The following is a 23,464-nucleotide window of genomic DNA, read 5'->3' as shown; positions in this document are numbered from 1 at the left end:
CTACTTTTACCAGCCTGTTTTGTATTCAGAGTTATTCTTTAAACTTAGAGTGAATCATAAAAAAAGCTACAGTAGAATTCGCATATAACGGCACCTCTAGGGGATTGCAAAAACTGATGTTATAGCCGAATTGACCTTATAGACGAACTAGCGCAAACTATTCCAAAACTGTATTTTGATTAAAGAAAGAGGTGTATAATCCAGTCAGGTTTACTATGTACCAGCAAACTGACAAAAGTCACGCAGAAAATACAGTAAACAAAGAAATTGTTTAAAAAAAATAACCTACAGCGAAAGGTACAGGAAATTTGCGCAATACAGCTCGTTACATACAGTAGTAGAAAAAGGGCATTGATCTTCAGCTGTTTCGGTTTTGACACGGATTTCTCTACCACATAGCGTTCAGCTTTTGCTAAATAAGGCAGGATTTGCTCGCTATCGTCGTGACTTCGAAAGTACTGCACGTACAACTGTTGCTTTGAGTTGTTTAAAGGTCAGCTGTAGAGCTGCTTTTTACACGTGATAGTTTTTCACGCGGGAAAAAGTTAATTCAGTTAATTAAAGTCCCTGCTGCGAACGACGTAGCAAAATAAAGGGAAGACATTTTGCAAGCAGCAGCGCTAACTGGATTAAAAGACTGACCGTTCGTGGTGAAGGTGATGGCTTAAAGTGACGTTATAGACAAACAAAAGACGTCTGGGGACCAATAAAGGGTGCTGTTACATGCGAATTGACGTTATAGGCGATGCTGTTGTAGCCGAACTACAATGTACGTAAAAGATAGGAATTCTGCCGGGACCGAGCAAAATGTGACGTAATAGGCGAATTGACGATATAAACGAAGCCGTTATAGGCGAATTCTACTGTACAAATAATTATGAATGCAATAGGCATAACTAAATATAACCTCATATGTAATGGTGTTTGCAGTGCGTATGAGAATAGGGTTGCCATGTTTTTACCATCAAAAGCGAAAACAAATGTTTGTTAAAGTGAATCAAGAGCAAGCTCACTTGATGTTCTGGATCAGTCTATGAGCTATCAGAGTTTGATAATAGTGATTTCATTGGCTTGTATTTACTGCTTAGCAATAACCTACAAATGCGATGCCATTAGACACTCTTTTTGTGGTAGAAAGACCATTCATTGTATACATAAAATTTACTGAAAATATGACACATTATCTAGTAATGCAACGTTAATTACATGCTTGCGGTACAACAAAATAAGCTTTCTACCAAAGCGCTAACATAACCTACAATCTTTGCAATCGAAATGTTTACCAGTTGTAGTTGTTGGTTCTCTGGTAGATGTGGCTGGTGCTTCTGTAGTTTCTAGTTATTGGAAAAATAATAATAATAATCATGACAAAACAGTTAGTTACAAGATACAATTCATTTGTTCTTAAAGCAATTGTTGCTAGGCTAATGATCGTAACGTAATGGTGGCAAAATCTACATTTTAATTATACCGCTACACGCCACTGTGCTACGCCATGCGTCTCACATATTAAAAGAGACAACGCTTAAACAAAAAACAAACCTTTTGCTATTTTTACAACAGCTCGACTTACAATTTCTTTCTGTTTTTACAAAATATGTTTTGTTGCTTTTTTCACCTCTAAATGTTCCATGAAAGCCTCGTCTGTTGACAGAGTTATCAGAATGAAACAATAGAGTCAGTGCTCCTGTTTGGGAGATGAAGGGCTGCAAAGTTCTGATAATGCCTTTCATTCTTCTCACTTCTACGCCATTCTCAATAAACTGTCACAGAAAACATATATGGCGTCAAGTCTCCTTCATGAAAGCATTTGGCAAAGATTTTAAACATTGTGAAATTTTTTAGTTTTATCAAATTTCATAACTCTTTCATACCACTGCAGTGCATACATTCATTTTCATACCGTATTTTCATACAAAGTCTTCCTCTATACACCTCGCGGTCTAATGGGTTGGAAGAGTCTATGCTCAGGGCTAAAAGATCACGCTTAACAACTTCTACAAGAACAGCCATACAAATAATATTGACATGAATAGCAATTAAACTTACGCTTAAATAATCACAGCAGGCTTCGGAATCAAACGAACGTAGGTCAATCTTGATTCTATTTCCTGGAGTTTTAGTTTCAAATAACCATTCACAGTTTAAGTTAATGTCGTAGGTTCGATTTGGGAATCCAGGTGAAGCAAAGTGTTGTTCCGTAGCGGTCACACCGTCAAATGATCCGCATTCACCTGCAAAACAAAATAGTTATATGTTTTGTTAAAGGCATATTGCAAGACCAAAAGAAAAACAATGAGCTTTTTTAATGTTAAGCTCAGTTCCAGATTCAAAATTCCATTTTAAATGTTCATGTTTGGTAGAGTTCCATCTCAAGAAAGTTAGCGTTTAAAGCAGAAAATAATATGATGCATACGGTCCGCGGGCCAGAGCACGACAACAGTGCCCATTTATGTGGCCAGTTTCAAATAAATACTGTATGTCTTTTCGTCCACCATTTATAGAAGTAGATTAACCGAAGTTTATTAATTATTATATCTTTCTTATCAGCGCTTATTTACATTTATTAGCTGTAGATAGTGCATTCAAAGGTCATGGTTGTGCAATTATTTAGCAATCTTATCCGGAAAAGTACCAAGAACGAAACGACCCCTTCCCACACGATGTAGGGTTAACATGCTGTCTAAAACAATCGTGTACGTTTTTAACCAACAGAAACTAGCATTTTTTCTTCTTTGTTGGATGATACTGCTGCATCGTACATTGTAAATAATATTTTCTTGTCACTCACCACAATCTCAAAAATCAAACACAATACGATGTTTTAAAGTTGTTTTAATGTTTTTCAAGTGTAAGCCTATGTTTACTTGGAGGAGAAGACGCTTGTGTTGTCGGTACATGAGGTGTTGTCGCAATCTCACCGACCTCTGCAATTAATGCGTTTCGTTAAATAATAATAATGATAACCTGACAATTGACGATAGAAACTTACTAGCCTGTGTTATATTATTGATTACGTTGCTTGCTACATCTTGCAAAACTGACCTCCTTTTATGGAAAACTCTTTTTTGTAACCAAGTTGTTCTTAAATTCAAATTTTGAGTTTCTAAATTTCATCCAAACACCGTAGTCACAGCCTTACTAAATCAGAGAACCTTAAAAAAGAATAAAACCTTTAACATCGTCACAGATTTAACAAAGAATAGCATGAATGGTGAGAAAAAAACAAATGTGATTTACGAAAACGAGAGAACGAAAAAAATAACACTGAAGTGGTCTTCTTATTATCTTGGTTCCATAAACCACATTAGTTTTTCCTTACCGCTTTCGTATTGCTTTGTTAGATCTATGACCATGTTAAAGCTTTTACCTTGAAAAGTTGCTTGAAACCCTTCATTGACCACAGAAGTGTCAGATTGAAAAGTTACAATAACTCTGTCAGTTTGAGAAATAACTCTTGGATCGATTGAAGAAAAAGTTCCCTTGAACTCTCTGCTTTGTTCACCAAGACTTTCAGCAATCTGAAACATAAAAGCAAAAATCGATAATAAAAAAAGAAGTAAAAACCTACGCAATAAAAAGCAAATACTTAAAGTCCTAAATATCTCAATTGTTACATTGGGACTAGGTTAAAAGTTAAAACAGTTAATATACTGTAGTTTAAGTTTGTATTTATTGAGTTTCATTAAGGATAGGGGATCTCCTGACTGAGAAGCAGCAGGCCAGCGATTCTCCATCAAGTATCAATTCAGTATTTTATTATTAAAAATGCATGGAGAATCAGCAAAGCTTTATTTATGGCATATGCATTTCGCTCTACAAATGTAAAGCATCATTAGTTTAAAACTTTAACCTGTCAACTTAGTAAGTTGAACAACTAAAGTTTAAAAACTTTCTCGCAAGGTTATCAACCTTTATTGCTTAGAAACAGAGCGTACACGTCACAATGCACAATAAGTCTATTATTATACAGTAGATCGAAATACATCCTGTGTATAACTCCATGTAGAACCGTGGAGTTTTCCAAGCAAGACATCGTTTTGAGTGAATCGATCTCACCGTCAGCAAGTCGCAACAGAACTCCGTCTGGAACACCGTAAAGTCGAACAATATCCGATTTCCGGGGGTGCTTGTTGAAATCGTCCAAACGCAGTAGACATTGTTTGCATACTCATTAGGCCAGCCAGGAGAATTAATGTCTTGTCGTTCGCTAGAAGCCACAGCTTCAAATCCACACGGAGCTTAAATAATAAACGCCCATTGAAACGACAAACCCAAAAGAAAACCAGTGGTTGAATAAGCTGCTTAAAAATGTATTTGATGAGGAATAAAACTGTCTTGTACTTTTTTAATTTCCAAGTTATTCACAATGAACTATGTTTATCGCTTTTTTTTCTAAATGTAAGTTAAGATAAATATTTATTGTGACATTCTTCCCCTTTTACACTCTTTTCGCTGCCTTGCATACACTGCCTTACGAAGCTGCGGAAGTAGATTATGATAACATAAATATAATTCAAAATAGCGACGCGATACATAAAAAGATGTAATGATGTTTATAATGTAATATGCAGTAGAATAATGTATGTTGTGATGTAATAGATGCTGATCCATCATCTATCTATGTGAATAACTAAATAGGTGAAGGATCCGAGATAAGAAATATACTTTTCAAGTTAATTGTCAACAATGGTATAGTTGAGGAGCGATCTTCCTGGCGTCAGCACTACCAGACTACTCACTTTAGAACAGCGAGCATTGTGTTTCGCTAACCATACCGGTGTACCCTTCACACTAGCCATAAGACTTTTCCAACACACGTGTTTCTCGGCAATTTAGTGTAGCAAGAATTGACCGCCCAGTCTCATTGGCGAAACACATGCTTATCGCTGTTCTTGCTACACTGGACTGCCGAGAAAAAAAGGTATTTATGCCACCAATAAACCATCTTTAGCCATTCTTCTGCCCAAACCTTGCAGTTATGTTGCTGCTGTATCACTTGCGTAGCCTAACTCACCGGGAGAGACCGTGGTTTCTGGAGCTGCGGTTGTTTGCGGTTCCTTTTCTCTCACTGCAAAACCAAACTCGCAATTAGGCACCGATATTTTAAAATTCTTTCATTACAAAACCTTCTTTAAAATTGTTCTCCATATTAATTACAGTAATTGTTTTCATATGACAAAAGTCTTTGTTACTCTGTTTGAAAAATATTTCACTAGACTACATTTTTATGCAGGGCATAAGTTATGTAGAAAGAAATGAAAACTTCACTACAAAATGCTGTACTCAAACACACTTGCAAAAACTATTAGAATATATTTGAAATTACTTACATCTGTAAGTTGCTCTGAAGCCTGTTTGGGATACAGAGCTATCGGAATGAAATTTCAATTCAATTGAATCGGAGGAAGAGACAACTGTGGATACAGATGGCTCCTCAAGAACAGGAGCTCCTTGCATTCGTCGGACACTATGCCTACTCTCCTTGATCTACAAGTTAAATCAGAGTTGTTATCACATTTGTTTTATGTTGAAATAATCTGACTAAAGCTAGGTTATTCACTACGTCCTATCATAGCGTACTTATGCATTATTAAGTCAGCTCAGTAACCAAAAAGTTATTATCGTTGATTTTACAGTAATGCTGATAAGTCTGGGTTCAATTCTAGGTCGGGTCTTACAGAAAACTTGTAAAAGTGAAAGCTACTAGCATTAGCCTGTACTAATCAAATCATGCTCTACATACCTTATCAACCCATTAATGCGGTTCAGGTAAGACAAATAATTGTTATTACTGTATGTGAATAAATCTAAAATAACGCGTTGCAAGATAAGCTTCGAGGTTTTACGTTTAACCATTATTTCAAAAAATATCTTATCGACATTTATGTCGTACTGGTCTGGGGGTGTTGTTGTAACGTCTGCAGACGTTGAATCCATTTAAAAACGACGGATTTTGCTGTAAGGGGTAGCTTGGATTTAATTAAAAACTTTTTCCTACCGTTGTAGCAATCTCACCGATAAATAATCGCAGCATTGTTCTGTCACAAAACTTTCAAAATCAATTTTGATGAGATAACCAGGTACTCCATAAAGAGACCACGTGCAATCCAAGTTGTGGGGGTAACTACCCGGGGACCCAGGAGAATAAAAGGGTTGCGGATTAAATGTTGCATTCGGGAACGTCCCACAAGGAGATACTGTCAGATAACAATCAAAGATGAAATTGTTCTTTAGAATTAAACTAATCATAATGATAATAACAACAATGGTATTGTTTTATTTTATACCTATTGTGACCACATACAGTAGGCTACAATGAAACTAACATCACACACTAAACTAACATCGGCGTCAAAATTTCCATAATTCGGTTCAAGCAGGTCTATAGCTGAAGGTGAGTTCCATAATTGAATCCATGCATCGGAGGATGAGAAGAAAAGGTTCTCTTTATACTAAGCCGTCGGCACTAACGAGAGTAGGGTTGCCAGTGCCTTTTTTCGGAGGCCTTTCCTTCAGCAACTAGGCCCACTCAATTTAATAACCCTGGGTAGGTATAAGCGGTGTTTTCAGCAACCAGCATAAGCCGGAAGTCAAACCCGGATTCAGGGATGCCAGGATTGCGTAATTGGAAAGCGAGCGCCTTATCCGCTGCGCCATCCCAGGTCTATAAGACTATATAATTTATAATAGAAAGAATGAAGTCCAAAACGTTTAAAAACTATGGTTCAACAATAAGCTTTAACCTTTTTCGGTTCTAAAATTTAATTACACGTAAATCAGATACTGTGCTCGTTCCATTCTACTTACAGGGGATGGTTGTTGGCTCTGAAAATATAAAACTTACGTTGTGTAAGTGTGTCGATGAATGCAATAATGTACGTTGGTATGTTGTATAGCGCTGCATCTATCGTAGATACGCGTTGCTCTCAGCGCTTTACATAGTAATCTCATTGCAGTTGTAAAGCAGTAAAATTTTGTTCAATCCATATTTAAATCTAAGTATTATTACTTAAAAAAAAAAAACATAAACCACAAACTAATCAATCGCGAGATGTCGCAAGTGATAATTTGCATTTATTTCTACGTTTCTTCCCGGGTTTCTTCAGTTAGGCATGACTAACTTAATCAAGGAACCAGATGAGTTTTCGATACCTACCAAGTTGTTTAATACATGCCAAGTTATTTTTTCTTGGTAATCAATTATCATTACTCCTTGTGGCCATTGTTAAACATATCGGTAAAAACTCAAAATCTTTTTGAAATTTATTTATAATACCCGTTTGATCTTTATACCTCTTATGATGACGACCCAAAGAAAATATTGTTTATAATATCTTCATACAATGATCTTTAATATTCATAATTACTTGATTATTTCTCGTTCCTTACCAGGTGTAGGAGGAGGAGTCAACGGTTCCAAACGTCCTGGAAGAATAAAACTATAACTAGCACACTAGTAATCGGTTTTTGAGAGATTGATAGTGTTAAAAAAGGGGTGGGCAATTTATGCAAACATCTGTGGGCAACAGATGGTGCTGCTGCACAACTGAAGTTTACCGTTGACTTGAGTTTCACTTGTAGCCTACCTTGTGTCAGACTCAAAACGGTCTAGCTAGGCTATTCTACAGTATATCACGATCAAACAGAAGAAAAACTACCTAAGTGAGCGCTCAAGTCCGAAGAGTTGAGACATAATATGTTAAACATATACAGATTAATAATAACAATCCGTTCGCATTAGTTGATAAGTCCATTGGTTTTAGACAAGTAACAACGTGTTACAAACTGATGCAACTTTTTAGGGATGAGAGCTTAAAAAAATTGATATATGACTAGCCACCACAAAGCTAACAATCGAGGAACACTCAGGAACTTGTACCAGGGAAGAAACAGACTGCAAAATTGGCCACAATTAGATACATGCCTCAAATTTTCCTCTAAAGATACATGAGAGGGTTATTTTTACATTTTACATGTAAGAAGTTGTTTTTTTCGATTTTTATTATCTCTTAATTCACCCGGTCTAGCCTGCAGTGACACATAGAATACAGGAAATTTGTTTCACTGAACCATTGCATACCAAAACCAGGACAAGTCTCCAGACTCTTCAAAGTTCTAGGCTACATAATAGTCTACAATGAAAAGATACGATAATGATATTAATACTACAAAGGGTGCATGTAGAATCTAAATTGTATAAGCTTCACAGGTGTAGCTAATGTATCTATTTGTCAGAATTAGCGACGCAGCTTAGATCAAATCGGATAGTGTGTTACAACATTTCACAGTCACAGTACCTAACAAGATGTGCAAAGCCAATCTATTTAGAAGTCGTTCGATCTCAAATTTTGTTACGCGTCCTCCGTTTGATCTGCAAAACAATGTTACTCATAACAAATTCTGAAACTCTTTGTAACCATTGTACGCAGCAGTGAAAGATGTAGTAAGAGATTGGTGTTAAGGAAAAGACAGACACCTAAAATTGACGCAACAGCAAAATACCAACATAAATTTATTGCCATAGTTGTGAATTGTGATCCATGAACTTAGTGGTGCATAGATTGATTGGCTTCCTTGCCTTCCCGTCCACTTGATCTAAATCTTCTACTACTGGGAGTAAGCCTGGAAACTACAGAGAGAGGGAGAGATAGAGAGATAGATAGAGAGAGAGAGTGAGAGATAGAGGAAGAGAGCGAGGGAGAGATAGCTCCTTTACCAGTACCATCTCTCTATGAAACTCTCTTATACATTCAATGTCCATCATCTTTTTCTTCTTTGTTTGAGCTTCTGGATTCAAGAGTTTATTTTTTAACACACCAGGTTGACAATGTTTCTTGGACTACAGTAAAGGTCATAGAAAACCAGCCAGTTTTTTATACTCATTATCCAAAGGAAAACGAAATAGGGCAGACCACAAGAATTTGGACTAGTGATATTGAAGACTGGTCAGGACTTAATTACAAAACTGCAGTGGAAAAATCTCACAACACAGAAACTTGGCGGGTCTTTGCCTCCAACCCTCGACGAGAGGAAGGAACTTAATGATAATGATCCAAATCATCATAGTGTCATTATAAGGGAGTGTATACATATAGTCAATTTGCATTTTCCATTGATCTACATTACTCCTATGCAACATCTTTGTAGCTTGCAAGTAGCAATTGAAGGCACAATGACTTTGTGCTTGTTCATTTTTGGACTTTGATTCTGTCGTGAGTGTGCACACCACATTATTTAGATAAGTAACTTTACTGCTATCAGACGTGATTAAGCCTTCAAGGTGAGACGTTGCATGGGTTAAAAACAATGAGCTAGTAGTAAGTCACGTCCATTTTAAACAATAGTTATTCCGCAGGGCCGTTGAGGAGATAATTTTGGCCCGGAACCAATGAGATCCTCCCAAAAGCAAAACACAAGACACAAGAAGGCCCGATATCAGAAATTTCCCGATGTTTTTCATGTTCCGGGGCCTCTTGTAAAGGTTATGGGTCCCTAAAACCATCCTGACCACCCCTGTCAACGCTACTGTTTATCGGAGTGGCAATCTATCGAAGCAAGGACGTTAAATTAAAACGTTATCTATGTATTAAATTACGTCAATATGGTGTTTGCTGTCGACACGTTGTCATTTTGATAAAATCTTATTTTACAAAGGATTGTTTGCACTGGGTTACGATAACCTCTTCATCTAAACAAAGCATTTTAAAATAAAGTAACTGTACTTTGAAAGTAGAATGTATCCCATTAGCACGCGTTGAGATCTTCCTTCCAATCTTACTGAGTTGAGCATGTTTCGGCGTTTAGAGAATTCGTAGATTCTAAAGGAACTTTTCAGACTGGACTTTAAAATCTGAAACAAATGTCAGGCACTGCAAATCATCTTAAAATTTATTTGATTCAATCGACAAAGAAAGATGATGGCTTACTGCATCATATCGAAAGATTTTTAACACTAACAGAAGTGATTTTAACTTTGGAGACGTAAACCTTTTTTGCTCAAGGATTTGGGTCAGAATAGATGCTATTTCCAGAGACTGGTTATCAAAAATGAAAAAAAAAATTAAAGAAGGAATGCAGAATGGTATTGTATGCAGATTTATTTCAATTCTATTCAAAAAGTTTCATAATGTATTTTTCTCCTTGGCTTGTTGAACAAAACCCTTGTGAAGATATTGGATCTCGGTTCAGTAACTACCAGCTCCCGGTTTAACTCACAAGAGTAGAAGAATTCTCCTGTGGGCCACTTAATTGATCACAACTGGGGTTGTTCACAATTGATAACGTACTGTAAAATGTTTCTTTATAATTTCTTTATTGCCAGAAACAAGTTCTCCAAGAAGCTTTCTCAGTTCGAGTATAAAGACTCCTACAGCCGATCAATCAATTATAATGAAAACGGAATGAGATTGATCATTCACTATCAATGTTAGGACAATTTATTTATTTTTTTTTTATTTCTGCACCCGCATAAAGTAGACAACATTCTCACGTCTGACGACAACACGATGTACACTTCGCATATGCTGGGCTCCTGGTCTCCATACACTTGAAAAAAGTGAAATTTCAACAGAAAGTTGTTGGTTGCTATTGTTCCGCTGTTGGACTCGAAACGGGATGATCCATCTGAACCAGTAGACCCTCTGACCTATCAAACAAGCTGAATTGCAAGATTTTTTTCGGAGGTTAGAGTTTGGTTCGTGCAAAGATGCTGCAAATTTATACTGCTCAACAAACCGAAGTATTTTTATCTTATTCGAAAATATTCAAAAATGGGTTAATTATTTCCATTTGTATTAAAGTGGAGAATTGAACTGTGAATTTTACCACAAAACATAAAAACTGTCTAGTTCAGTGGTTTTCAACGTTTCTGTCTTGGTGGACCCCTATTTAGTGCCTTTAAAACGGTCACGGACCCCCACACTTTTTTACCTGAAATTTTGGTATATCGCGTCTCCTAATTGAATCAAATGTTTCATAAGTTTCGAAGCGACACATTTAGAAGAATTTGCTGAAGTCGCGACGCATGACGATTGATGACATTGACAAAGTTATGAGTCATATGTTGGCATACAAGATCAAAAAGGAGTAATTTGTATGCTGATTTAATGTTTTTCTATAAATTTATCACAAATTAATAGAATTTTTGCCACCGTTATGAAAAAGGTCTCCCTTTTTTCATTTGTAACCAATATTCGTTGCACTGTAATCGCAGTTATGGCAAAACTGTGAGTGTCGATGGAAATGCAAACGTTAGTTAGCGGTCTAAGTTAAGCAGTGATTAACAATCCGCTGTCACAAAAAGATTAAGTTGAACATAACCTTATTAAAAGGTTAACTCATTTACAGTATATAATTTTTTTATTGAGAAAGCCAAACCTTTGTGTGATGTCCTTTGAAATTTGAAACAACACACCAATGCGTCGGGACGTACAGTTTGAAAATAACTGTAATACACAAATAAAGCACAACCAATTGAATTGAATTTCGTAAATTGTCAATCATGCTGCAAACTCCAAAACTTTTTCAAATCCCCTGAAATCGTTTCGCGGACCTCCGGTTGAGAACCACTGGTCTAGCTTATAAAGCACTTACTGGACGGCAAGTTCAATGTGACTGACCACATATTTCAAACAGTTTGCTTTTAAAATGTTTTCTTTGAAAAAGATTTTCTGTAGCCTAGATCAGGGTTTCCCAAACTTTTTTGGGCTACGGACCACTATAAGTGAATCTGTTTATTCGCGGACCCCCAATATAAAGGTAAAAATTAATAAAACCGAATTTTGCTTATTTAAAAAAACTGACAACATCAATGGGACGGATGGGATTGCATAAGTCATCAATTCTCGGAGTTATTTGTTAAAGGCGAACTCGTAAGTCAGGGTCCACGGAAAGTCTGGACCTATATTTTGTATTCATGTTGGTAAGAGCTGAAAATGTTGTCTCACACATGTAGGTCGTAGCAAAAGGCAATAAAATTTTAGTTGCCTTTTGCGATAGCAATGAGTATTCCTCCACAACACTCAACCAGAAAGATGCAATAGCTGTTTGATTGAAACTAAGCATTAAATTTCGATCAGATGATAATTCGGCAAATTCTTCTTCTTCGCGTCCTGACAGATTAGTCCTTGTGACAACAAAAGATTTTAAAAACCAATCAAAATTCTCATAGACCTATGTCTCTTTTAAAAAGTACTTCTTGAAGTGTGCAGAAAGCAATTCCAAATGTTGTGTAACGTCAGAGAAAATCAACTCTGTATTAATTAAGGGTTTGTTGGTAATGTAGTCACACAGAACAAGAAACATATCCACAACATTATCATTTATCCTTGTTTTCCATACGTTGAGTTTCTTTATGAATGCTGTTATTTTATTTTGAGGAATACGAGAATTTTTGGTAAACAACTTTTTAACTGCAACGAAGGTGCAACAAGTAAGATTTACGATAGCCTACTGGATAGCAAAAGCTTTCGAAATCATTTAAGTTGTAAAGAATCGCGACAATTATCTTTGACAGGGTACGTACTGTACAACGTATATGTGTGACTTTTTAATTTCTTGTCATATCGCCACGGACCACTTGTGCAGTCGTAGCGGACCACCAATGGTCCGCGGACCACAGTTTGGAAAACCCTGGCCTAGATGATAGTTTGTTATAGGTTACTGTATGAAGCCTTCGTCGACCATATGTCGATTATGTCAATTAAGAAGTAATACCATTCTGAATGTTATATCACGATAATGAAGATAATGACGTAATGGGCAATATTTGTAGGCCTATTGGTAAATTGCACTGTGAAAAATAGATAAGAAAGTTTTTTAAACGTAAAACTTTCACCAAAAATAGTCTGACCTGAAAAATATATGTCTGGTACGCCCCAGTTGGGTTTTTTATCCAAGCAAGTGCCATAAACGGGTGGTTCCTTCCCCCTATCTTCAGATCGTAGTCCGCATAGCTTCAAACATTTTCTTGTTACTAAAAAATCCTTAGTTTTGCATTAAATTTTATTTTTCGAATGTCCTTTTAAAACCAAAGCATCTCCTTTTTACGTTTCAAGTTTATTACGTCATCAGTTATCACTTACTTGTAATCTTGGTTGTAATTCAAAGGAGCAGCGTAAGCAATTGAGGCTTCGTCATTTTCTTTGAAAAATCTTACCTTTGTAAATTTATTAAAAGATTTTTGTTAAATAAAGCTGTAGGCCTAAAAAGCACGCATCATAGTAATTTGTCTTGTTTGGCGCTGTATTCGATGACGTGTTGGTGCATAACAATGTCTGATTCGTCCCAGGACACAATGCAATAGAATCAAATTCCATGGCGCTTGACAAGGAAAGGGTTGCTAGAGCTTACAAATAGGTCAAGAAAAACATGTGTATGATGAAGCTACTTTTATCTGACCAGTATTGTTTTGAGAAACCAAATGCATAGATGCGATTTGCTACATGCCAATATTAAACTACAAAAATCCTTTTCTACCTTTGACGCAGGGTGACACAACTAGTGCTGCGATATTCCGAGTTGAAACTCATTCGATACTTGTGTAAAACAACTATCTTTCTTGAAATTTCATATTTATGCAAAAAATAAATGAAGACCAGACGTACGGTATGCTGAAATTGTCTGTATGATGGCCTATTCAGTTAGGGGTTCCCGCTTCCATGGTTAGGGGGTTCCCAGTTTACCCACTAAATTTGAATTCTTGATGCATCCTTTTATGGTGTAAATGGGTATTAAACGCTTTTATGGTCTTTGAGAATCCACTGAATTATCGCAATGGGCCTGATATGGTCGTCTACTGACTAATCACTAAAGCGAAACGAGAAACCACATGATGATAACTTGATCAGTGATTGATTTAATGATAGCGACATTGTTTTATCACAATGACGACATTGCTATAAGTCAGCTTACCCTGTTTCCATTGTAATACATGTAATTTCCCCCGTAGCGGATTTGATTGACCGGGTAAGAGCCATCATAAAGGTATTCGTACCATGATGGAATAAGCAGTTCCATCTCATCTTCTATTTGAAATGCTCTTGTCCACAGCTCATACAAAGTGACTCCTCTATCTGTGCAAAATCACCAATTTATTTGTAAATCTTGTATGAGAATCCTAAGTGTGTTTGCCTTGCTCCTTGGTTATGAAAGAGATGCCTTGTAGTTGTGGAAATATTTGGCATTGTTGAGAATGAATTATTCTGCAGTAAACAAGATCTACAAAATTTGTTGTGGAGCTGCAGGTTCCTGATTAAAAAGACTACAAGAATCAAAAGGTCATGAAAGCTGTTTGATGTTTCAAAAATAGCGTACCTATTTTTGCTACCTTTTCAGGAAAACTATATTTTCTCAACGTTTTTACAAACCAAACGAGAAGAGTATAACGAACCTAAAAAAATCAATAAAAGAGCGAAAAAAATTTTTTTTTAAAGAATTGTCTCACCTTGTAAGCTGGCGCTAGCAGTTGAGCTTTCAAGTACTTGATTTCCCAATGAAGCTTCGTTGCACAAATTAAAGCTGCAACAGCGGGCAGAGCAATTCTGAACCCTTGTTGCAATGTCTGAAGAGAGCACGTTCAGAAGCCGGTCACAAGACAACGAACCACATGCTCGGAATGGAACACAGTGACCATATGAGACATGGCCTGAAAGCAAATGTTTTAAGTTACCTTATTATTTGATAACTTCGTAGTAAGTTAATCTTTTTAATGCAGTTAATGATGGAATACTACTATTGCTGGTGTGATTATTATTATTATCAATAATGATGAATGTAAAATATAATGATAACAATTATTTTTATTGATGGTTTGGTTTTGAATCTTTATCCTCGGACTGACAAAGCGTTGATCGGTTTATTCCTGGTAGTTTCGCATTCTTGTAGAGGCTTTTGACGCAGGGCCGGTTTCCGAGATTGACAGAGTGGAATTTCTGATTGTTGAAGTCTTGTTGCCGGGGAAATTTTTTCATCCATCAGGTACCGCTGAATGGAGAGCAGTCCTTAGAATGCGTTGCTCAAGCGCACATCCCTAGAGTCGAACCAGCGCGGCTTGATCTTGAAGCTTCTTCGTTCACGAAGTCACGCGCTAACCAACTGAGCTATCGGAGCGATATTGATACAATTATCTACCACTAAAATAACAGGAATAATATTTAATAATAATAATAATAAAAAGTGGAAGAAATTAACAATTAAAATGCTTAAACAGTAATCAAAAGTATTATCATTAGTCACCAACAGTGCAGAGATTTTTTAAACGTTGTGCTACGACAGCATCTGACGAGTGATTAAGAATGAATCGATTCTGCAAAAGTACGAGTGGGCAGAAGAATGAAATTAGACCTACAAGTGTTTGGTATAATTTCCTTTCTTGTTTCCTGTTCTCCAAGTTTTGGACTTTACAATTAGTTGGAGGATGTTGAAATTTTGTGTCACTAACCAGAAAAGAATTTCACTGTTCCTTTATTCCCAATAATGCAAAAGTGATGCAGCAGGAATTCTCTCAACCAATCACTTACCTTGGAATGAACTATCACCCGTACTAGCATGTATCTTTGCGCATATAAAGTCTTTTGGACAAATTGTTATGGTTTGCAAATTTTGATCAATGTTAATCACATGAAGCTTGATGCCAGTATAACAGCTAATCCTTTCTGAAATAAAAATGAAATACAAAATATTGTTTTATAGGTACAGTATAAGATTCCACTATTTTGGATTTATCGCTGTCAATTCTTGCTACACTCAATTGCAGAGAAACACCTGTTTTTGGAAAAGTCTTGATATGCTTACAGCGGTATGGATAGCGCAACACAATGCTCGCTGTTCTTTAGTGAGTAATCAGGTAGTGCTGACGCCAGGAAGACCGCTCCTTCACAACATTATGAATTTAGTTGCAGAAATCAAACCGTTATTTAACAACAATAACTGTATTGGTTATCTTGCTTTAGTTTTACTATGAAACTCATACCTAATTTTAAGGAGCAGTGCGATAACCGTTTTGAGCAGTGATAACCCAAAATTGTGCAGTGACAAAAGAACTGTTGTTTGGCCAAATCATAAATAAAACATACAAAACAAATAACACATTTCTTTTATGTTGTCACTTTACTTTTTTTTTTCAAAAAACCAATTGGTGTAAAATAAATTTCGTTTGAAGTTATCTGATCTATGATGTATGTAATAAAGTCCGTTCGGGCTTCGATCAGGTCATTTACTCAGTGAGCATGAGTGTTTGCAGTGAGACATAAGACCACTTGCAGACAATCTAATAAAATGTGCAGTGACAAAAATTCCTTAGAATTATGTATATGATGAAGCTGCTGGTAGAAGAGTACACGTGATTTTATTTTCTTATCGTTATTATACTGTACCAAACAGAAAACAACTTTATGAGTAGAAGACTTAGGCGTACACAAAAACACCAGGATTAATTTAAAGCTTTATCATGTTAATCAATTGGAGTTTTGCTTTGATTTTAGTTGATTTGGATTATTGTTACCTGGAGAATTCGGGGTTGGAGCGTAAAGGGTAGTAGTCCTCTCGGTAGCAACAGCTGTTGGTTCTGTTACAGTTTCCAACACTGCATTGTTGCATAAGTTAGTGTGGCAACACTGAAATTGGCATGTCTGAAGCTCAGCTTGTGGCATTGTTGAAGCAAACGTGCGTATGGCCTTCGCACACAGGCCTTTATTGCATTCAGTGGATGGTATGCAGTAACCGATTGACAATTGCCCTAAAATATTGGAATAACCTAAAAATACGCTTTACAGTGTTGATTTCAAACTTTCAATATTGCATGCTGCATTTGCAAATAAATTTATTTGTATTAGGTCTATGTGCCAACACTTGATATCACATCATGTTAGAAAGACTCCTTTCTTTTAAGAGAATGTATATATAGATAAAATGCACTGAAAACTACATCTTTTTGAGGTATACTTTTTTGGCAGGCAATTGTATCAACGATCATTATTTATCATCATAAACTAAATTGTTTCTCCAAAATCTAAAAAAGAAGTTTTGCTATTCAAAATACTTAGTTTCTGTCGTATCAAGGCTTATTCCGGGTAGGCATACGACCTTGTACAACTGAAAAAATGGAACTGCATAAGTGTTCAAATTTGTGTAATAAAATACAAATTTGCATATTTATACAAACATTTCATTAAATGGCCCTAAGCATACCACAAACTATTATTGTAGTTTTGAACACTCTCACCATGAACAAATATTGCAGAAATTTTAGCATCAACCTGGGCGCAAACTCCATCATCTTTGCACTCAAGTGAGATTTGAGTGTTTTGTTCCATGATTTCTGATTGAAGCTTTATGCCGACATAGCAATGTAGCATTCCTGGCGATTAATGCAATGCGCTTAAAAAAATTATAAGGTCTATACAAACACCTACAAGCCCCAACAGGTTCTCTTTCCATTACTTTAGCCGATTTAGATTATATAGATTAGGTAGGAGTGGAAAACTTTGCCAAGTTACTAGGCTACATTAAGCCTAAAAATCCATTTTTCGTGATTTTTCTTTACAAATATTTTTTCTGCATCCCTTCATATATTACAAGTTGAATATCATCAACCGTTGCAACATTCTTCGTTTACCAAAGGAGCAGAATATCTAAGTGCTATGATTGATAGAACATTGGCTTCTTTCTATCGGCTTCTCGGGTTTTTATAGTGATGAGTAGACAGAAAGAATAAGACCTTAGAGTGGTAGTGATTTATATACTCCGTAAAGGATGGACCCTCAAATATAGACCCTCGTCCCCAGTGGCTTAAACAACGATCTCAATTTAAAAATTTTGTAAAAAGTTTCTTACAAAGATAAATTAAAATAACCGACGTCTGGTTTTTACCATGTTCTAAGTTAGAATAGCTAAAGATCAAACTTCAAAACCAGATTTCTTTTTTAGTTTTTGCAAAATTCTATTTTTTTTTGGTAGCAGTTACTGTAAGCATACCTTGCATGGATGTAAGTGTTTCATTTCTTGGCAGTAACGTAGTTACAGTATCTTCATCTTCTGCAGAAGTTTCGTTTACAAACATCATGACGCAAATCAACCATGCGTATCGCAAATTCATTTTAATGCAAAAGATTTTGAATCGAATGCTCATTCTACTAGATCTGTGTTTCAACATAATGTAGCTTACATTTCGGATGCATAGCCGAGTAGTGAGAGCCCTAGTTCAACGTTCAATGGAGCGTCGGTTCGACGCCGCTCAAGAGCATGTGGCTGTGTCTTTGGCAAAACACTTAAAGGCATGCCGTCGATTCTAGAGTGGCACCTCTTCGACTATAGCCCCTGATTTCTCTCTTGATTACGAAAGTTGAAATGCACAACTTATCGCCTTCCAAATAAAGCCATTTAATCATTTCCTACATTAGCTAGTTAGCTTACTTTACTTGGTTCTTTGGTCTCTGTCCAAAAACTGTCTGTTAGGTACTTTTATGAATATAAGAATAACAATAAGATTTAAGCCATCTGCTGTAAGTTGTTTGCGTTTGATCTTCAATATCCAACTCTCAGAAATGTAGGCTCAGCTTCTTGAACCGTAACAAACTCTAATTCGGCTATGAAATTTCTTAAATTTTGTTAAAGCTTCCTGTACAAAGCAGTCGCAGTAAAGCTACAAAATCAAAAATCGTTTCGCCTTCTCGCGGTTTGTAGGAATAACATTTGGCAGAAAACGAAACGAAATACAAATCCAACAGCGCAATCCAACAGCGCATGTTTGTGAGCTTTGCACTACAGCAGTCTGCGGCAAGGTTCAAATCTTGTAGATTGCAATTGCAAAGTTTTCTGATAAACTTCACTCCCAACAACACCAAGTCCATTTTTACTAGCTCAGTTGCTAAGTGGCGTCTTCGGTTCTAGTGCTGGTAGATCTGCGATCGATTCCAGGTCGGGTCAAACAGAAGACTGTAAAAACAGTAACGATTGTGTTCTTTCTTGCATAAAGCCGTGAAGATAAGTCGCTAATGTAACGTAATGATGTCGTAAACCTGACGCCAAATTAAAAATGAACCCTGTCGCTAAAAGACCTTAACTGTTGTAGCGCGACCACAAATAAAACCATGACATTATTATTTAATTTATTTGGAAACAATTGAGCAGCAAGAAAATTGCAAGATCTACCGCAATGAAGTTCTCCGAGTACACAATTATTTGGTCTATGTTGTGTGAAATAAACAACAAACTAAAAGAAGTATTGCAGCGTTGCATAAAGCTCCTGCCGCTTACTAGCGTAACACAATGATAATGTTATGGTTTTATTTATTGTCGCTCTACAATTACAGCTAAGGTATTTTAGTGACAAGGTTCACTTTCCTTTTTTACATTAAGTTTATGAGGTCATCACATTATTTTTCGACATTCTTATTGCATTATGCAAGAAAAAAAAAACACAATTGGTACCGTTATAAAGTCTTCGGTGTGACCCGACCTGGAATCGATCTCCGTGCAAGATGAGGCCTAGCGTTCGGCTTCCAGTCCAGACGCTATTATAGCGACGTCCACGCTCAAATCTACTAGCACTAGAGCAGAAGCGAAACCCCTCGCCACTGAACTGGTACTAGCCTCAACATTACCTTTATACAATGTGGTGAAAGTCGAGGTGGTACGTGTAACGTTTGAACATACAGTGCGCTTGAATTGAATCGGCCATAATTCGAATGGTATTATTGATACTATATTAATTTATGTTATTTGAAATACAGTAAATACGCTTGCTATACTTGAATTTAGTATATTGATATCAGTCTGTACTTTTACCTCAAATTGATCAAACATTCTAACAATTTTTCTTCTAATATATTAGAAGCGATATTTTGCGGTTATGTCTACCAAGAAAGATCCTTGTAAAAATAAGTTTAACATGTAAATCTGCGACCGCAGAATTGTGTACGTAATATTTGCAAAGTCACACTGAAGATAATACTTACTGCCTTTAAAAGAGATTTCTATGCAATTATTGCGTCAAAACTACGATATGCGTTAACTTTAAAAAGTGAGTTTTTGATAGGTCAAAAGTAAATTTAATTAACACATGATAACTTTTCCCACTTCTATCGGGCCACGAACAAATAAATGACAGCAACTCAATTGCGCTCAATGAGATCATCTGAAGTGGAGAAAAACCACAGATTTGGAAAAAGCATGCGGCAATTGTGACATTATCAATATCGTCATCGAAATTTCGAACTCGATAGATTTTTTGTCTTATTGCGGGCTTTTCCTAGTGGTCGAAATATCGAGACTGAGTCGTTAGTAGACGGTAAACAAGTTAAGACAATCTTCATGCTCATCTTGTGTGTTCGCGATAGGCGTCGAACCGACAGCCTATCGCTGCCAACTCATTAAAACAATCAAAATTGTTTGTAATAATATTGTTGTGGTTTTATTTATTGTCGCTGTACAGTGTACAACTGCTTAGGTCTTTTAGCGAGAGGGCTCATTTTTAATTTGAATCAGATTTAGGATGTCACCACATTGTTACCCAACGTATCCTCACTGAGTTAGTCTGCGCAAGAAAGAACACAATCGGTAGCGTTTATAAATCTTTGATATGACCCGACCTAGAATCGATCTCAAATCCACAAGCACTAGAGCCGAAACCGATAATCATTCGGTCACTGAGCTGATAAAGTTGTTTTTAGTCTTCATTACAAATTTGAGGTCATCATAATGACAAGGTGAACACCCTGAAAGTTAAATAACCATGCAAGAAGCTCAGATAGACATAACACGTCAAGCTAACGGTACGTTACCTACCTCAGTGAGTCAAGATTTTTAGGAGATAAGCTGCAAGGTAAAATTTGACAGACAGAGTATTTACTACATTCATTACCACATTCGTCCGCCCCGTTAGCTCAGTAGTTACGCGCCGGGCTCAAGATCACGCGGCGCTGGTTCGAATTTTGGGGTGTGCGCTTGAGCAATGCATCTCAGAACTGCTCTCCATTCAGCGGCACCTAGTGAATGCACTAAATCCCAGGCAACAAGAATTCAACAATCGGAAAACTTCACTCTGCCAATCCCGGTAACCGTATGCGAAACTACCAAGAATACTTAACCTATCAAAGCTTCGTCAGTCCGAGGATAAAGATTTAAAAATCAAACTTCAAGTCAAATATCAGTCAACCATGACATCAATCGACAACGTCAATAGTTGTATTAAGGTCTTTTAATCCGATGTTGAATTGCTAAGCGATAACATGCGTTTTTGCAATGCAGTAAAAGTTTGTAAAACAATGTTTCTATTTCTTTATGGCGGATTAATATGGTCATGGCCTATCTGATGAGGTGTCATTTGCGTACATTTGTGCGGTTGAAGACAGACTATTGAAGGTTATGATAATTTCGCAACCAGCAATTGAAAGCGATTTAATCAACCGCTGTCTCCAGACATGTCTGTTACCTTTAGCCATCGGTTTAAAAACCCGAGACAAAGCCTAATTCCTCAAATCGACTAAAATATCAACAAGCGATTAAATTTATGACATTTTGGGTAAAACCTTTAGTCGATGGAAATTCATGAGATTGTGGCAAAATTTCCGTGAGTCTAAGCTTGTATGATGTCACAAAACACATTTGAAAACAAAATTTTCTGAAAAAGATTAGTAATTCGATAATCTCATGTTGTGGTTAATGCGTTTGTTTTTGTCAAAGAAACGTTAAACGACGAGAATTTGAAAGAAATGTTATTTCAGAAAGCTTGAACATGATGTTTGATGTCCACGGATTCATTTGCAATTACAATAAACTCTAACTCGACTAACTGTATGTTTATGCTCTAACTCTAACTCGACAAGCATGATATACTTCTATGTAAATCACAAGATGAACTGTAGCCTATAACCACAAAACGTCGAAAAGGTGCAGTTATCACTTGCGACATCTTGTGGTTATAGGCTACAGTTCATCTTGTGATTTACATAGAAGTATATCGTGCTTGTCGAGTTAAAGTTTATTGTAATTGCAAATCAGGCACAATAGACTTCTGGCACAATAGAGTCAGGCACAATAGACTCCTTCAATGATCCATTTCAATGATCCACAAACAACTAAATTTCCAAAAGGAATCTTATTTTATCAATATCATTAACCTTATTGGAATAAGAAAATTTAATTCGAATTTTTTTTTTTTGATTTTATCAGATGGTCGCAAAAGCCAAAAATTCCGCACTAGGTCAAAAGTTGTTTTGTTAAATGTATAAAACTTTGAACAAGGTACAAGGAACGAATAATAAAAAAACCAAGGTTTGGTGTTTACATTTGTGTAAAGATTCCTACTGCGATAACAAAAACCAACGAGCACAGATTACTGAGACCTTGAAAACAAAAAAGACGAAACTTTAAAACCAAGTCACAAACAACTGTGTTCAGTGGCGTACGCAGGATTTTCTCAAGGGGGGGGGGGGGGGGGGGGCCATTGAGAGTAGCGTAGCCAGGAATTTTGAAAGGGGGGGTTGACGACCGGCGGGCGAAGCCCGACGGCGTTTTTGCTTAAGACACCCAGCGACGGGGGATCTTGGGGGCTTCTCCCAAAAAATTTTGAAAAATTGCTTTGAATTTGGTGCATTCTGAGAGCATTTTCAACAAAAATGTGGGTATGAATATTAACTGTAAAATGGTGCTGTCAGGTGGCATAGCAAAAGGATAAGATCATGTTTTCTTCGGCATTTTTCGGAAATAAAGCTAAGTCTCTATGTTTTCTTGTTGTTCATTCCTGGCTGAGATGTTTGAATGTTTGGTATTGGCAAAACTCGCTCTTTTAATGCAGTTTTGTTTAAAATTAGGCAAGTTTTTTTAGACTGAAACCATCATTCCCAACCATAAAGAGACTGAAAGCATCATTCTCAATATCGTGACGTCACACGCGTGCCAAAGTGGGGTTGTAACCCCCAAGGCCCCCCCTCCTTGGCTATGCCACTGATATCCCAGACGTCTTCATGATATCCCAGTATGGTTTTAGTTTAAACTTTATCCATTTCTCTCTCACTAATCACTTTATTGGCATACCTGGGGTGGGGTAGGTGGATTGGGCCATGTATTTCGTATTGGCTGAGTCTATAAAACAACATTGTTACAGTAATTGCTTTGACAGAGCAATGCAAAACATATTAAATGCCTTAATCTACGTCGTTAACTACTAAAACATTTTTAAGGGGGGGGGGGGCATGGCCCAATGGCCTCCCCCTGCGTACGCCACTGACTGTGTTGTTCTCTATTAGTTACAACAACCACTCCTTTTCATTATTCAAATAATAAACTATTAAAAACTAAACTGACCCTGTCGTCAGTGACTTGTCAGCAACAGGTTACGTTTTTCTATGTTAGGCAACATACGCTTGGTAAATTAGTTAGATTAATTATGTGAATCTTTATCCTCGGGCTGGGAAAGCCTTTTTGGAAACTTAAACCTGAAATTTGTTATATAGGCTACTAG

General features: G+C 36.7%; 1 protein-coding gene across 1 annotated transcript in view; it reads right to left on the bottom strand.

Annotated features, from left to right (window-relative positions):
* LOC145764398 (cubilin-like) overlaps positions 1 to 18,097 on the bottom strand; it is a 67,245-nt gene extending 49,148 nt beyond the window's left edge. The window contains exons 1-22 of the mRNA XM_082576014.1: positions 17,977 to 18,097; positions 17,225 to 17,359; positions 16,505 to 16,738; positions 15,522 to 15,656; positions 14,447 to 14,647; positions 13,915 to 14,075; positions 13,086 to 13,159; positions 12,854 to 12,956; positions 10,493 to 10,648; positions 9,726 to 9,853; positions 8,301 to 8,374; positions 7,393 to 7,428; positions 6,811 to 6,828; positions 6,019 to 6,200; positions 5,334 to 5,490; positions 5,018 to 5,071; positions 4,060 to 4,241; positions 3,371 to 3,521; positions 2,868 to 2,927; positions 2,050 to 2,234; positions 1,619 to 1,763; positions 1,284 to 1,334 (exon numbers count right to left, since the gene is read on the bottom strand). Coding sequence (XP_082432140.1) covers positions 1,284 to 1,334; positions 1,619 to 1,763; positions 2,050 to 2,234; positions 2,868 to 2,927; positions 3,371 to 3,521; positions 4,060 to 4,241; positions 5,018 to 5,071; positions 5,334 to 5,490; positions 6,019 to 6,200; positions 6,811 to 6,828; positions 7,393 to 7,428; positions 8,301 to 8,374; positions 9,726 to 9,853; positions 10,493 to 10,648; positions 12,854 to 12,956; positions 13,086 to 13,159; positions 13,915 to 14,075; positions 14,447 to 14,647; positions 15,522 to 15,656; positions 16,505 to 16,738; positions 17,225 to 17,359; positions 17,977 to 18,097 — 2,743 coding nt within the window. The remainder of the gene's footprint in view (positions 1 to 1,283; positions 1,335 to 1,618; positions 1,764 to 2,049; positions 2,235 to 2,867; positions 2,928 to 3,370; positions 3,522 to 4,059; positions 4,242 to 5,017; positions 5,072 to 5,333; positions 5,491 to 6,018; positions 6,201 to 6,810; positions 6,829 to 7,392; positions 7,429 to 8,300; positions 8,375 to 9,725; positions 9,854 to 10,492; positions 10,649 to 12,853; positions 12,957 to 13,085; positions 13,160 to 13,914; positions 14,076 to 14,446; positions 14,648 to 15,521; positions 15,657 to 16,504; positions 16,739 to 17,224; positions 17,360 to 17,976) is intronic.
* Positions 18,098 to 23,464: the final 5,367 nt, after the last annotated feature.

Source organism: Aplidium turbinatum, chromosome 2 (assembly GCF_918807975.1).
Source record: "Aplidium turbinatum chromosome 2, kaAplTurb1.1, whole genome shotgun sequence".
Classification (NCBI taxonomy): Eukaryota; Metazoa; Chordata; class Ascidiacea; order Aplousobranchia; family Polyclinidae; genus Aplidium; species Aplidium turbinatum.
This window is presented reverse-complemented; position numbering and strand designations above follow the sequence as displayed.